The following is a 15,125-nucleotide window of genomic DNA, read 5'->3' on the forward strand; positions in this document are numbered from 1 at the left end:
GCCAGAACACCGGGTCCGGGACCCAACTCTGCTATAAGCTTGTTGGTTGACCTTGGGAAGACACTATTTCTGGACGTCAGACTCAGCATCTGTCTTCCCTGTTGTTTAATAGAAGTGGAGGAGAGGAGGCAGGAGGAGGGGTACAACCAGACTCCATGGATCTGAATTTCTGCCCCTCAAACCCCAATTCAGCTTAACTTGGTGACATTCAATCCAAAATTGACTTCTTTGAGCTGTAACAACATGCAGGAAAATGTAGTTTGTCTCCATTTGGGTTTGGGAAACCTGGCGGCTGGCTTAGGCAGGTTGGGTCTGGTTGGCTGAGGGTTAATTAATTCTTTCACGTTGAGGTACAGCTGTTTGCTTTCCTACTCGGGTAGGACTAAGCTCTGGAACACTTTTTTTTTCTTTCAAGGGAGCATTCACAATGGAGGGGTCTGTTCCAGGTGTCTTTTAGAAAGACATTTTACCAGCCTTCACTCCCTAACGGGGACCCAGGCCACCCACCACACTTAAGAGACTAAAGAACAAACTGCAATTTATAGTTGTTGCTGACAATATCTGCTTAGAAATGGAGAAGGAAAGAGAAAAGCTTTGCCTCCAATTTCTCCCCACATGAAAACTTAAGCTTCCAGATTCTCCAGGGAGCGTGATATGGAGAAAGAGCCCTGGTCTGGGAGTCGGAGGCCTGGGTCCCGGTTCCAGCTCTGTGGCTGACGTGCCTTGGGATCTTGGGTAAGCCCTTGCCCTTTTTGTCTAGAGAGGAAAAAGCTGGCTGGATGTCTCCAGGGTTGGCATCTTTATGATTCAACGGCATGAGAGATGTTTTATTAGAAGCAAGAGAAACAGGACAGTTCTGGAAAAATTAGAGAGGGAGTAATCTTAGAATCATCAGGCTTGAGGAGGCAGTGATATAAGCATGATCACTCCCGGATTGTTCATTCGGAGGGACACCCGCGACATAGTAGAGGAGTCATTATTGTCCCCCAGTTGAAGACCTCCAGTCCTGTGGGTGGACAGAAGCTCACATGTCCCCTTCCTTGACAAGGGGAGAACAACCTTTTGCCTTTGGCACTTGTCACAGGAAGACTGTGTTCCTCTCTAGCAACAACGGCTCCCCAGACTCCTAAGGTTCCAGATTACCATAGTACCCTCTTGTCTGGGGCTTCCACTTGGTAGGTTATTAGTTAATTAGTTATTATATTTCACAAAAGAAGAAAGGTAGAAATTTTGAGTTCACATGGGAGAAGTCAATACCACAGCCCACCATTAGTTGTCTAGAGTCGGTTGCGAGTAATTGTGCTTATATTAACCATAGAGTAAACGTTATAGAATTCTCACTCCAGAATATTTTGCTTCAATGGATTCCAGATGTTAACAGTGTCCAGATGTTCCAGCTTCCCATCTGCCAGAAATCCAGCTCTGTCTCACTATGGAGGCCATGACTTGTAATGGATCAGTGGATGGCTCACCAATCATCTACCTGGTGGGCATTCCCTCTCTGCCAAAGTCCCTCTTCCTCCCTATGTTTTTTATTTTCCTCCTCTTCTATCTTCTCACCCTTATGGGTAACACCCTGATCCTGATGGCTGTGGTGGTAAAGCCCAGCCTCCACAAGCCCATGTACTTCTTTCTAATCAACCTCTCTGCTCTGGACATCCTCTTCACCACAACCACTGTCCCCAAGATGTTGTCCCTATTCCTTCTTGGAGACCACTTCCTTAGCTTCCCTGCCTGCTTATTGCAGATGTACCTCTTCCAAAGCTTTACATGCTCTGAAGCCTTCATCCTGGTGGTCATGGCCTATGACCGCTACGTGGCTATCTGCCGCCCACTGCACTACCCTGTACACATGACCCCACAGACCAACGCTGCCCTGGCAGCCACTGCCTGGCTCACTGCCCTCCTCCTGCCCATCCCAGCTGTAGTGAAGACCTCTCAGATGGTGTATGACAGCATTGCTTACATCCAGCATTGCTTCTGTGATCATCTGGCTCTAGTTCAGGCCTCTTGCTCTGACACTACCCCCCAGACCTTCATGGGCTTCTGCATCGCCATGGTGGTGTCCTTCCTGCCCCTTCTCCTGGTGCTTCTCTCCTATGCCCACATCCTGGCCTCAGTGCTTCGCATCAGCTCCCGAGAAGGACGCTCAAAAGCCTTCTCCACCTGCAGCTCCCACCTCCTGGTGGTTGGCACCTACTACTCATCCATTGCCATAGCCTACATGGCCTATAGAGCTGACCTGCCCCTCGACTTCCACATCATGGGCAATGTAGCATATGCTATTCTCACACCAATCCTCAACCCTCTCATCTACACGCTGAGAAACAAGGATGTCAAGGCAGCCATTGCCAAAATCACATGTCTCAAGACCCAGTCTGAGACAGGAGGCCTTGACTTTAGATGCAGCTAATTCTGCTCTCAGGACTCCCAGCACAGATTAGGAACTCAAGAAATATTGTTGAATGAATAAATTAATGAGTATAGAAAATTAAAAGAATTCAGTTGAGCAGACAGCTCCAACAGTGTTTCTCATACTTTGGTCCAGGCCTTTTCCCCTCGGGCAATGAAATAATGTTAATCTTTATAGGAAATCTTAAGTTTTATAAGAATGCCACTACTTAGTAATCCAAATTTACTACTTAAGTTATATAAGAATTTCACCGCTTTCTAAAATAAAAAAAATGTGCATGGCAAAAAACCTTTATAAAAAAGTCAAAAAAACAAAGAAAAGACATATCACAGGGAAAGGGTAAATGTCCAAAATATATAAATAAAGAATTTCTAAAAATTTAGAAGGAAAAAATCTAACATTCCAATATAAAAATGGGCAAAATACATGAAGAGACAGATTACCAAAAGATGAAATGGTCTTTAAACAATGGAAAGGTATTCAATCTACTGTATAAAAAGAATAAAATTTAAAACTATACTGAAATGCCAATTTTCTCCTAATCAAATTAGCAAAACCCCAATATTTTAACAATACGCATGTGGAAAAACAGAACTCTCATAACGTACTTGTGAGGATGTAGTTGGTACAGCCCTATTGTAATACCCACCAGAAGCACATATGCATTTACAAAGCCTTTGACGCAGCAATCTCGTTTTTAGGACTCTATCCCAAAGATACACGGGCAGTGATTCATTAGGCTCCTCACTCATCAGTAGGGGACTGGTTGAACAAACTATAAAAACATGCAGTGCAGCTATAGAGAAGAAATGATGGAGCCCTCTGCATCCTGCTGTGGTGTCGTCTCTAGGATACGCTGGTCACCGAGAAAACCAAGCTGCAGAACAGTGTTTTGGTAAGAAAGGAGATAATTCTCTTAAAATTTCAGAAAAAACTAGAAGGATTAAATCCCTAAACTAATAAAGATGGTTACCTATACGGAGAAGGAGGGGCCAGGAATGGAAGCAAGACGAACGTCAATGTAGAGTCTGACTTTAGACGTATGTACAGTTTTTACATAATTAAAAGAAATGAAAAAGCAAAAAACTTCTTCTATATTTAAAATAAACAGAAACACCTGACCCTGGCTGTCTATCAAAATAATGGCATGACTATGCAGAAACTTACAAGTGACTTCAAAACCAGCGCTTTGACTATCCGTCCTGAGAGGGATAGAGCATAAGAACAGGAAAAATCATAACAACATCTTAAGCCTCATTGAGAAGGCTTTTAAAAAATATATCACATATTATAGTTTTACTTCCTTAAAATAGATTAGATTTAAACTACATATTTCTATCATTTATTTTGAAATACTGTTTTTACAGAGTTGCAAAGATAGCACAGAGAATTTCCGTTTACCCTTCACCCAGCTTCCTCTAATGTTAACATCTTACATAACCACGGTACATTTATCAAAACTAAGAAATTAACGTTCGTACATACTATCAACTAAACTTCAGACTTCATTCAGATTTTTCCAGTTTTTCTGTTAATGTCCTTTTTTATTCTAGGAGCCAATCCAGGACACCACATTATGTTTAATTAACATGTCTCCTTAGCTGACTGACAGTCTCTTGGTCTTTCCGTGTCTTTCATGACCTTGACACTTTAGTAGGATTCCAATGATAGGACATTCTGGAAAAGGCAAAAGTATGGAGATGGTAAAAAGATCAGTGGTTGCCCCAGATTAGGGCATGGGAGAGAGACCTGAATAGGCAGAACACAGAGGATTTTGAGGGCAGTGAAACTACTCTGTATGATACTCTAATAGTGGATATGTGTCATTACCCACTTGTCTAAACCCACAGAATGTACAACACCAAGAGTGAACCTTAATGTAAGATATAGACTTTGAGTGGTAATGATGTGTCGTGCAGGTTCATTGATTGTAACAAATGTACCACTGTGGTGCAGGATGTCGATAGTGGGGGAAGTTGGATGTGTGTGGGGACAGGGAATATATGGAAACTCCCACTCAGTTTTGCTGTGAACCTAAAACTGCCCTAAAAATTTAAGTTTATCAAGTTTTAAAAAGAGCAATAGATATTTTTTAGAATATTCCTCAATTTGGAATGTCTGACATTTTATCATGAAGGGACTGAGGTTATGAATTTTGGTTTCATTGAGGTAATGTGGCAAGAAGGTCACACCGTATCAGTGGACGAATGATATCAATATAACTTATGAACCTAGTACTGGTTTTGCTGAGTGTATTGTTAGTGTGTGTTTAGCTTAGTAAGAAATTGGTAAACTGTTTAACAAAGTGGCTGTGCCATTTTCCCTTCCCACCAGCAATGAACGGGAATCTGCGTTGTTCTGCATCCTTGCCAGCAATTAGTATTGTCTAGTTTGTTGTTGTTTTTTAATTTTAGCCATTCTAATAGGTAGCTAGTGGTATCTCATTGCAGTTGTAATTTAATTTAATTACATTTCCCTATGATTAAGGATGTTGAGCATCTTTCAGGTGCTCATTTTCCATCTGTATATCTTCTTTGGTGAGATCTGTTCAGATCTTTGGCCCATTTTTAATTGGATTGTTTTCCTACTGTTGAATTTTAAGAATTCTTTATATGTTCTAGGTACAAATGCTTTATCAGACATGTGATATGCAACTGATTTCTCCCAGTCAGTCGCTGGTCTTTGCTTCTCTTAATAGTGTCTCTGGCAGAGCAAAAGTTTTTAATTTTGATAGAGTCCAGTTTATCAATCTTTCTTTTATGGATTATCCTGTTTCGTATTGCATCTAAAGACTCGTGGCCAAACATCATGTAGATTTTGCCCTGTGGAAAACAAGAAGTTTCTGGAAGTTTTATAATTTTATACTTTCCACTTCAGTCTATGAGCAGCTCTGAGTTAATTTTTGGATAAGGTGTGAGGTTTAGGTTGAGATTCATTTTTTTACATATGCACATCCAGTTGTTTCAGCACCATTTGTTATAAAGCCTATTCTTTATCTGTTAAATTGCCCTTTCCCTTTTGTCAAATATCAGTTGACTATATTTGTGTGTATTTCTGGGCTCTCTATTCTGTTCCATAGATATATGAGTCTATCTTTTCATCAATAGCACAGTCTTCATCACTATAACGCTATAGTGTTGAAGTTGAGCCGTGTGACTCTTCCAACTTCGTTATTCCTCTTTAGAATTATTTTAGTTCTTTTGCCTTTTGATATAAATTTTGGAATCAACTTGCTGGGATTTGATTGGGATTGTGTTGATCTACATATCAAATTTGGGACAATTGACATTTTAACAATAATGAGTCTTCCAATCCATCAACATGGTATACTCTCCATTTAATTAGAATTTCTTTTATTTAATTCATCAGTGTTTTGTTCCTTTTAGCCTAAGGATCTTGCACGTGTTTTGTTAGGTTTATATTTAAGTATATTTTTTGGTTAGTTTGTTAATATGGTGGGCTTTTAATTGATTGACTTTTGAACGTTGAACAAATTTTGTATTCCTGGGATGAACTCCACTTGGTTGTGATGTATTATCCTCTTTAAATATTGCTGAATTTGATATGTGACTATTTTGCTTAGGACTTCTGCATCAATATTCATGAAGGATATTGGTCTGTAGTTTTCTTGTAATTTCTTTGTCTGGTTTGGAATTAGTTTAATGCTGGCCGGTCTTATGAAATGAGTTGGGAAGTTTTCTCTCCTCTTCGATAGCCTGGCAAACGCTATGTAGAATTAGTATTATTTCTTGCTTAAATATTTGGTAGAATTTTCCTGTGAAACCACCAGTGCCTGGAATTTTCTTTTAGGGAAATTTTTAACTACAATTAATTTCTTTAATAAATACAGGATTTTTTAAATCTATTTATTTTTGAATGAGTTTTGGTAGTTTAGCCTGTCTAGAAATTTGTCCGCTTCATCCAAATTACAGAATATGGGCATGGAGTTGTTTGTAGGATTCCCTTATTAGCCCTTTAATGTCTGTCCCCTCTTTCGTTCCTGATATTGGTAATTTGTGTCTTCCATTTTTTTCTTGGTCAATCTGGCTACAGGTTTACCAATTTTATTGATTTTTCAAAGAATCAGCATTTAGTTTCAATGATTCTTCTCAGCTGATTTTCTATTTTCAATTGTATTGATTCCTGCTCTAATATTTACAATTTTCTTCCTTTTACATGCTTTGGGTTTAATTTGATGTTCTTTTTCTAGTTTCTTAATGTGAAAGATTAAATCGTTGGTAAGGTTTTTCTTCTTTTCCAATGTATCTAACTCTATAGATTTCTGTCTAGCTACTGCTTTAGCAATTTCCTACAAATTTTGATATGTTGTACTTTCATTTTCATTCCATTCAAAATGTATTTTTAATTTCCCTTGAGACTTCCTAATTGACACATGGGTTACTTAGAGTGTTTTATGTAATTTCAAAATATTTGGAGGATTTTCCCAACATCTTTCTGTTACTGTTTTCTAGTTTAATTCTGTTATGGTCTGAGAATACGCTTTGTGTAATTTCTATTCTTTTAAAAATTTTGAGGTTTACTTAGTGGTTCAGAATGTGGTCTATCTTGGTGAATGTTCCACGTGCACTTGAAGGTGTATTCTGCTGTTGTTGTGTGGAGCGTTCTATCAATGTCAGTTAGATCTAGTTGTCTGATGGGGCTGTTTAGGCTTTCTATATCTTAATTGATTATCAGTCTACTTGTTCTATCAAATACTGAGAGGGGGATATTGAAGTCTCCAACTGTAATTGTGGTTTTGTCCATTTCTCTCTCTGTTTCATTGGTTTTTGTCTCATGTACTTTGAAGCTCTGTTGTTACGTCTTCTTGTTATGATTATCTCAGGCTCCTCTTTATCCCTGATAATTTCCTTTGTTCTGATATTAATATAACTATTTCAGCTTTCTTTGGGTTAGTGCTTGCAGGGTACATATTTCTCCATCCTTTTACTTTTAAACTATCTATGTCTCTAAATTTAAAGGATTTCTTCTACAGCGTACAGTTAGGTCTTGCTTTTTAATCCAATCTAACACTCTGTCTTCTAACTGGTATGTTTAGACCTTTCACATTTAATGTGATTATTGATACGGTTACATTAAAGTTTCCCATCTTGCCAGCTGCTTCCTTTTGTTCCATCTGTTCCTGTTTCTTTTTTCCTCCTTTTCTGCCTTCTGTTCTGTTAATCAAGCATTTTGGGGTTTTGTGATTGCACCTCATCTCCTCCTTTTTAGTGGTTGCCGTAGGGTTTACAAAGCACATTTTGGGGTTTTGTGATTCCACCTCATCGCCTCCTTTTTAGTGGTTGCCGTAGGGTTTACAAAGCACATTTTGGGGTTTTGTGATTCCACCTGACCGCCTCCTTTTTAGTGGTTGCCGTAGGGTTTACAAAGCACATTTTGGGGTTTTGTGATTCCACCTCACCGCCTCCTTTTTAGTGGTTGCCGTAGGGTTTACAAAGCACATTTTGGGGTTTTGTGATTCCACCTCACCGCCTCCTTTTTAGTGGTTGCCGTAGGGTTTACAAAGCACATTTTGGGGTTTTGTGATTCCACCTCACCTCCTCCTTTTTAGTGGTTGCCGTAGGGTTTACAAAGCACATTTTGGGGTTTTGTGATTCCACCTCACCTCCTCCTTTTTAGTGGTTGCCGTAGGGTTTACAAAGCACATTTTGGGGTTTTGTGATTCCACCTCACCTCCTCCTTTTTAGTGGTTGCCGTAGGGTTTACAAAGCACATTTTGGGGTTTTGTGATTCCACCTCACCTCTTCCTTTTTGGTGGTTGCCGTAGGGTTTACAAAGCACATTTTGGGGTTTTGTGATTCCACCTCACCTCCTCCTTTTTGGTGGCTGCCGTAGGGTTTACAAAGCACATTTTGGGGTTTTGTGATTCCACCTCACCTCCTCCTTTTTGGTGGCTGCCGTAGGGTTTACAAAGCACATTTTGGGGTTTTGTGATTCCACCTCACCGCCTCCTTTTTAGTGGCTGCCGTAGGGTTTACAAAGCACATTTTGGGGTTTTGTGATTCCACCTCACCTCCTCCTTTTTAGTGGTTGCCGTAGGGTTTACAAAGCACATTTTGGGGTTTTGTGATTCCACCTCACCTCTTCCTTTTTGGTGGTTGCCGTAGGGTTTACAAAGCACATTTTGGGGTTTTGTGATTCCACCTCACCTCCTCCTTTTTGGTGGCTGCCGTAGGGTTTACAAAGCACATTTTGGGGTTTTGTGATTCCACCTCACCTCCTCCTTTTTGGTGGCTGCCGTAGGGTTTACAAAGCACATTTTGGGGTTTTGTGATTCCACCTCACCGCCTCCTTTTTAGTGGCTGCCGTAGGGTTTACAAAGCACATTTTGGGGTTTTGTGATTCCACCTCACCTCCTCCTTTTTAGTGGTTGCAGTAGGGTTTACAAAGCACATTTTGGGGTTTTGTGATTCCACCTCACCTCCTCCTTTTTAGTGGTTGCCGTAGGGTTTACAAAGCACATTTTGGGGTTTTGTGATTCCACCTCACCTCCTCCTTTTTAGTGGTTGCCGTAGGGTTTACAAAGCACATTTTGGGGTTTTGTGATTCCACCTCACCTCCTCCTTTTTAGTGGTTGCCGTAGGGTTTACAAAGCACATTTTGGGGTTTTGTGATTCCACCTCACCTCCTCCTTTTTAGTGGTTGCCGTAGGGTTTACAAAGCACATTTTGGGGTTTTGTGATTCCATCTCACCTCCTCCTTTTTAGTGGTTGCCGTAGGGTTTACAAAGCACATTTTGGGGTTTTGTGATTGCACCTCACCTCTTCCTTTTTGGTGGTTGCCGTAGGGTTTACAAAGCACATTTTGGGGTTTTGTGATTCCACCTCACCTCCTCCTTTTTGGTGGCTGCCGTAGGGTTTACAAAGCACATTTTGGGGTTTTGTGATTCCACCTCACCTCCTCCTTTTTGGTGGCTGCCGTAGGGTTTACAAAGCACATTTTGGGGTTTTGTGATTCCACCTCACCTCCTCCTTTTTGGTGGCTGCCGTCGGGTTTGCAAAGCACATTTTGGGGTTTTCTGATTCCACCTCACCTCCTCCTTTTTGGTGGCTGCCGTCGGGTTTACAAAGCACATTTTGGGGTTTTGTGATTCCACCTCACCGCCTCCTTTTTAGTGGTTGCCGTAGGGTTTACAAAGCACATTTTGGGGTTTTGTGATTCCACCTCACCGCCTCCTTTTTGGTGGTTGCCGTAGGGTTTACAAAGCACATTTTGGGGTTTTGTGATTCCACCTCACCGCCTCCTTTTTAGTGGTTGCCGTAGGGTTTACAAAGCACATTTTGGGGTTTTGTGATTCCACCTCACCGCCTCCTTTTTAGTGGTTGCCGTAGGGTTTACAAAGCACATTTTGGGGTTTTGTGATTCCACCTCACCTCCTCCTTTTTAGTGGTTGCCGTAGGGTTTACAAAGCACATTTTGGGGTTTTGTGATTCCACCTCACCTCCTCCTTTTTAGTGGTTGCCGTAGGGTTTACAAAGCACATTTTGGGGTTTTGTGATTCCACCTCACCTCCTCCTTTTTAGTGGTTGCCGTAGGGTTTACAAAGCACATTTTGGGGTTTTGTGATTCCACCTCACCTCCTCCTTTTTAGTGGTTGCCGTAGGGTTTACAAAGCACATTTTGGGCTTTTGTGATTCCACCTCACCTCCTCCTTTTTAGTGGTTGCCGTAGGCTTTACAAAGCACATTTTGGGGTTTTCTGATTCCAACTCACCTCCTCCTTTTTAGTGGTTGCCGTAGGGTTTACAAAGCACATTTTGGGGTTTTCTGATTCCACCTCACCTCCTCCTTTTTAGTGGTTGCCGTAGGGTTTACAAAGCATATTTTGGGGTTTTGTGATTCCCCCTCACCTCCTCCTTTTTAGTGGTTGCCGTAGGGTTTACAAAGCACATTTTGGGGTTTTGTGATTCCACCTCACCTCCTCCTTTTTGGTGGCTGCCGTAGGGTTTACAAAGCACATTTTGGGGTTTTGTGATTCCACCTCACCTCCTCCTTTTTAGTGGTCGCCGTAGGGTTTACAAAGCACATTTTGGGGTTTTGTGATTCCACCTCACCTACTCCTTTTTGGTGGCTGCCGAAGGGTTTACAAAGCACATTTTGGGGTTTTGTGATTCCACCTCACCTCCTCCTTTTTAGTGGTTGCCGTAGGGTTTACAAAGCACATATTCGGGTTTTGTGATTCCACCTCACCTCCTCCTTTTTAGTGGTTGCCGTAGGGTTGACAAAGCACATTTTGGGGTTTTGTGATTCCACCTCACCTCCTCCTTTTTAGTGGTTGCCGTAGGGTTTACAAAGCACATTTTGGGGTTTTGTGATTCCACCTCACCTCCTCCTTTTTAGTGGTTGCCGTAGGGTTTACAAAGCACATTTTGGGGTTTTGTGATTCCACCTCACCTCCTCCTTTTTAGTGGTTGCCGTAGGGTTTACAAAGCACATTTTGGGGTTTTGTGATTCCACCTCACCTCCTCCTTTTTGGTGGTTGCCGTAGGGTTTACAAAGCACATTTTGGGGTTTTGTGATTCCACCTCACCTCCTCCTTTTTGGTGGCTGCCGTAGGGTTTACAAAGCACATTTTGGGGTTTTGTGATTCCACCTCACCTCCTCCTTTTCGGTGGCTGTCGTAGGGTTTACAAAGCACATTTTGGGGTTTTGTGATTCCACCTCACCTCCTCCTTTTCGGTGGTTGCCGTAGGGTTTACAAAGCACATTTTGGGGTTTTGTGATTCCACCTCTCCTCCTCCTTTTTGGTGGCTGCCGTAGGGTTTACAAAGCACATTTTGGGGTTTTGTGATTCCACCTCACCTCCTCCTTTTTAGTGGTTGCCGTAGGCTTTACAAAGCACATTTTGGGGTTTTCTGATTCCAACTCACCTCCTCCTTTTTAGTGGTTGCCGTAGGGTTTACAAAGCACATTTTGGGGTTTTCTGATTCCACCTCACCTCCTCCTTTTTAGTGGTTGCCGTAGGGTTTACAAAGCATATTTTGGGGTTTTGTGATTCCCCCTCACCTCCTCCTTTTTAGTGGTTGCCGTAGGGTTTACAAAGCACATTTTGGGGTTTTGTGATTCCACCTCACCTCCTCCTTTTTGGTGGCTGCCGTAGGGTTTACAAAGCACATTTTGGGGTTTTGTGATTCCACCTCACCTCCTCCTTTTTAGTGGTCGCCGTAGGGTTTACAAAGCACATTTTGGGGTTTTGTGATTCCACCTCACCTACTCCTTTTTGGTGGCTGCCGAAGGGTTTACAAAGCACATTTTGGGGTTTTGTGATTCCACCTCACCTCCTCCTTTTTAGTGGTTGCCGTAGGGTTTACAAAGCACATATTCGGGTTTTGTGATTCCACCTCACCTCCTCCTTTTTAGTGGTTGCCGTAGGGTTGACAAAGCACATTTTGGGGTTTTGTGATTCCACCTCACCTCCTCCTTTTTAGTGGTTGCCGTAGGGTTTACAAAGCACATTTTGGGGTTTTGTGATTCCACCTCACCTCCTCCTTTTTAGTGGTTGCCGTAGGGTTTACAAAGCACATTTTGGGGTTTTGTGATTCCACCTCACCTCCTCCTTTTTAGTGGTTGCCGTAGGGTTTACAAAGCACATTTTGGGGTTTTGTGATTCCACCTCACCTCCTCCTTTTTGGTGGTTGCCGTAGGGTTTACAAAGCACATTTTGGGGTTTTGTGATTCCACCTCACCTCCTCCTTTTTGGTGGCTGCCGTAGGGTTTACAAAGCACATTTTGGGGTTTTGTGATTCCACCTCACCTCCTCCTTTTCGGTGGCTGTCGTAGGGTTTACAAAGCACATTTTGGGGTTTTGTGATTCCACCTCACCTCCTCCTTTTCGGTGGTTGCCGTAGGGTTTACAAAGCACATTTTGGGGTTTTGTGATTCCACCTCTCCTCCTCCTTTTTGGTGGCTGCCGTAGGGTTTACAAAGCACATTTTGGGGTTTTGTGATTCCACCTCACCTCCTCCTTTTTAGTGGTTGCCGTAGGGTTTACAAAGCACATTTTGGGGTTTTGTGATTCCACCTCACCTCCTCCTTTTTAGTGGTCGCCGTAGGGTTTACAAAGCACATTTTGGGGTTTTGTGATTCCACCTCACCTCCTCCTTTTTAGTGGTTGCCTTAGGGTTTACAAAGCACATTTTGGGGTTTTGTGATTCCACCTCACCTCCTCCTTTTTAGTGGTTGCCGTAGGGTTTACAAAGCACTTTTTGGGGTTTTGTGATTCCACCTCAGCTCCTGCTTTTTAGTGGTTGCCGTAGGGTTTGCAAAGCACATTTTGGGGTTTTGTGATTCCACCTCACCTCCTCCTTTTTAGTGGTTGCCGTAGGGTTTACAAAGCACATTTTGGGGTTTTGTGATTCCACCTCACCTCCTCCTTTTTACTGCTTGCCGTAGGGTTTACAAAGCACATTTTGGGGTTTTGTGATTCCACCTCACCGCCTCCTTTTTAGTGGTTGCAATAGGGTTTACAAAGCACATTTTGGGGTTTTGTGATTCCACCTCACCTCCTGCTTTTTAGTGGTTGCCGTAGGGTTTACAAAGCACATTTTGGGGTGTTGTGATTCCACCTCATCTCCTCCTTTTTAGTGGTTGCCGTAGGGTTTACAAAGCACATTTTGGGGTTTTGTGATTCCACCTCACCTCCTCCTTTTTAGTGGTTGCCGTAGGGTTTACAAAGCACATTTTGGGGTTTTGTGATTCCACCTCACCTCCTCCTTTTTAGTGGTTGCCGTAGGGTTTACAAAGCACATTTTGGGGTTTTGTGATTCCACCTCAGCTCCTCCTTTTTAGCGGTTGCCGTAGGGTTTACAAAGCACATTTTGTGGTTTTGTGATTCCACCTCACCTCCTCCTTTTTAGTGGTCGCCGTAGGGTTTACAAAGCACATTTTGGGGTTTTGTGATTCCACCTCACCTCCTCCTTTTTAGTGGTTGCCGTAGGGTTTACAAAGCACATTTTGGGGTTTTGTGATTCCACCTCACCTCCTCCTTTTTAGTGGTTGCCGTAGGGTTTACAAAGCACATTTTGGGGTTTTGTGATTCCACCTCACCTCCTCCTTTTTAGTGGCTGCCGTAGGGTTTACAAAGCACATTTTGGGGTTTTGTGATTCCACCTCACCTCCTCCTTTTTAGTGGCTGCCGTAGGGTTTACAAAGCACATTTTGGGGTTTTGTGATTCCACCTCACCTCCTCCTTTTTAGTGGTTGCCGTAGGGTTTACAAAGCACATTTTGGGGTTTTGTGATTCCACCTCACCTCCTCCTTTTTAGCGGTTGCCGTAGGGTTTACAAAGCACATTTTGGGGTTTTGTGATTCCACCTCACCTCCTCCTTTTTAGTGGTTGCCGTAGGGTTTACAAAGCACATTTTGGGGTTTTGTGATTCCACCTCACCTCCTCCTTTTTAGTGGTTGCCGTAGGGTTTACAAAGCACATTTTGGGGTTTTGTGATTCCACCTCACCTCCTCCTTTTTAGTGGTTGCCGTAGGGTTTACAAAGCACATTTTGGGCTTTTGTGATTCCACGTCACCTCCTCCTTTTTAGTGGTTGCCGTCGGGTTTACAAAGCACATTTTGGGCTTTTGTGATTCCACCTCATCTCCTCCTTTTTAGTGGTTGCCGTAGGGTTGACAAAGCACATTTTGGGGTTTTGTGATTCCACCTCACCGCCTCCTTTTTAGTGGTTGCCGTAGGGTTTACAAAGCACATTTTGGGGTTTTGTGATTCCACCTCACCTCCTCCTTTTTAGTGGTTGCCGTAGGGTTTACAAAGCACATTTTGGGGTTTTGTGATTCCACCTCACCTCCTCCTTTTTAGTGGTTGCCGTAGGGTTTACAAAGCACATTTTGGGGTTTTGTGATTCCACCTCACCTCCTCCTTTTTAGTGGGTGCCGTAGGGTTTACAAAGCACATTTTGGGGTTTTGTGATTCCACCTCACCTCCTCCTTTTTAGTGGTTGCCGTAGGGTTTACAAAGCACATTTTGGGGTTTTGTGATTCCACCTCACCTCCTCCTTTTTGGTGGCTGCCGTAGGGTTTACAAAGCACATGTTGGGGTTTTGTGATTCCACCTCACCTCCTCCTTTTCGGTGGCTGCCGTAGGGTTTACAAAGCACATTTTGGGGTTTTGTGATTCCACCTCACCTCCTCCTTTTTAGTGGTTGCCGTAGGGTTTACAAAGCACATTTTGGGGTTTTGTGATTCCACCTCTCCTCCTCCTTTTTGGTGGCTGCCGTAGGGTTTACAAAGCACATTTTGGGGTTTTGTGATTCCACCTCACCTCCTCCTTTTTAGTGGTTGCCGTAGGGTTTACAAAGCACATTTTGGGGTTTTGTGATTCCACCTCACCTCCTCCTTTTTAGTGGTCGCCGTAGGGTTTACAAAGCACATTTTGGGGTTTTGTGATTCCACCTCACCTCCTCCTTTTTAGTGGTTGCCGTAGGGTTTACAAAGCACATTTTGGGGTTTTGTGATTCCACCTCACCTCCTCCTTTTTAGTGGTTGCCGTAGGGTTTACAAAGCACTTTTTGGGGTTTTGTGATTCCACCTCACCTCCTGCTTTTTAGTGGTTGCCGTAGGGTTTGCAAAGCACATTTTGGGGTTTTGTGATTCCACCTCACCTCCTGCTTTTTAGTGTTTGCCGTAGGGTTTACAAAGCACATTTTGGGGTTTTGTGATTCCACCTCACCTCCTCCTTTTTAGTGG

General features: G+C 42.7%; 1 protein-coding gene across 1 annotated transcript; it reads left to right on the forward strand.

Annotated features, from left to right (window-relative positions):
- Positions 1 to 1,432: 1,432 nt before the first annotated feature.
- Positions 1,433 to 2,382, forward strand: LOC106840422 (olfactory receptor 2AT4). Its single transcript, XM_014855877.3, is given in 2 exon segments — positions 1,433 to 2,359; positions 2,362 to 2,382. Coding segments are annotated over 2 exon segments (948 nt in total).
- The last annotated feature ends 12,743 nt before the right edge of the window (positions 2,383 to 15,125 follow it).

Source organism: Equus asinus, chromosome 20 (assembly GCF_041296235.1).
Source record: "Equus asinus isolate D_3611 breed Donkey chromosome 20, EquAss-T2T_v2, whole genome shotgun sequence".
NCBI lineage: Eukaryota > Metazoa > Chordata > Mammalia > Perissodactyla > Equidae > Equus > Equus asinus.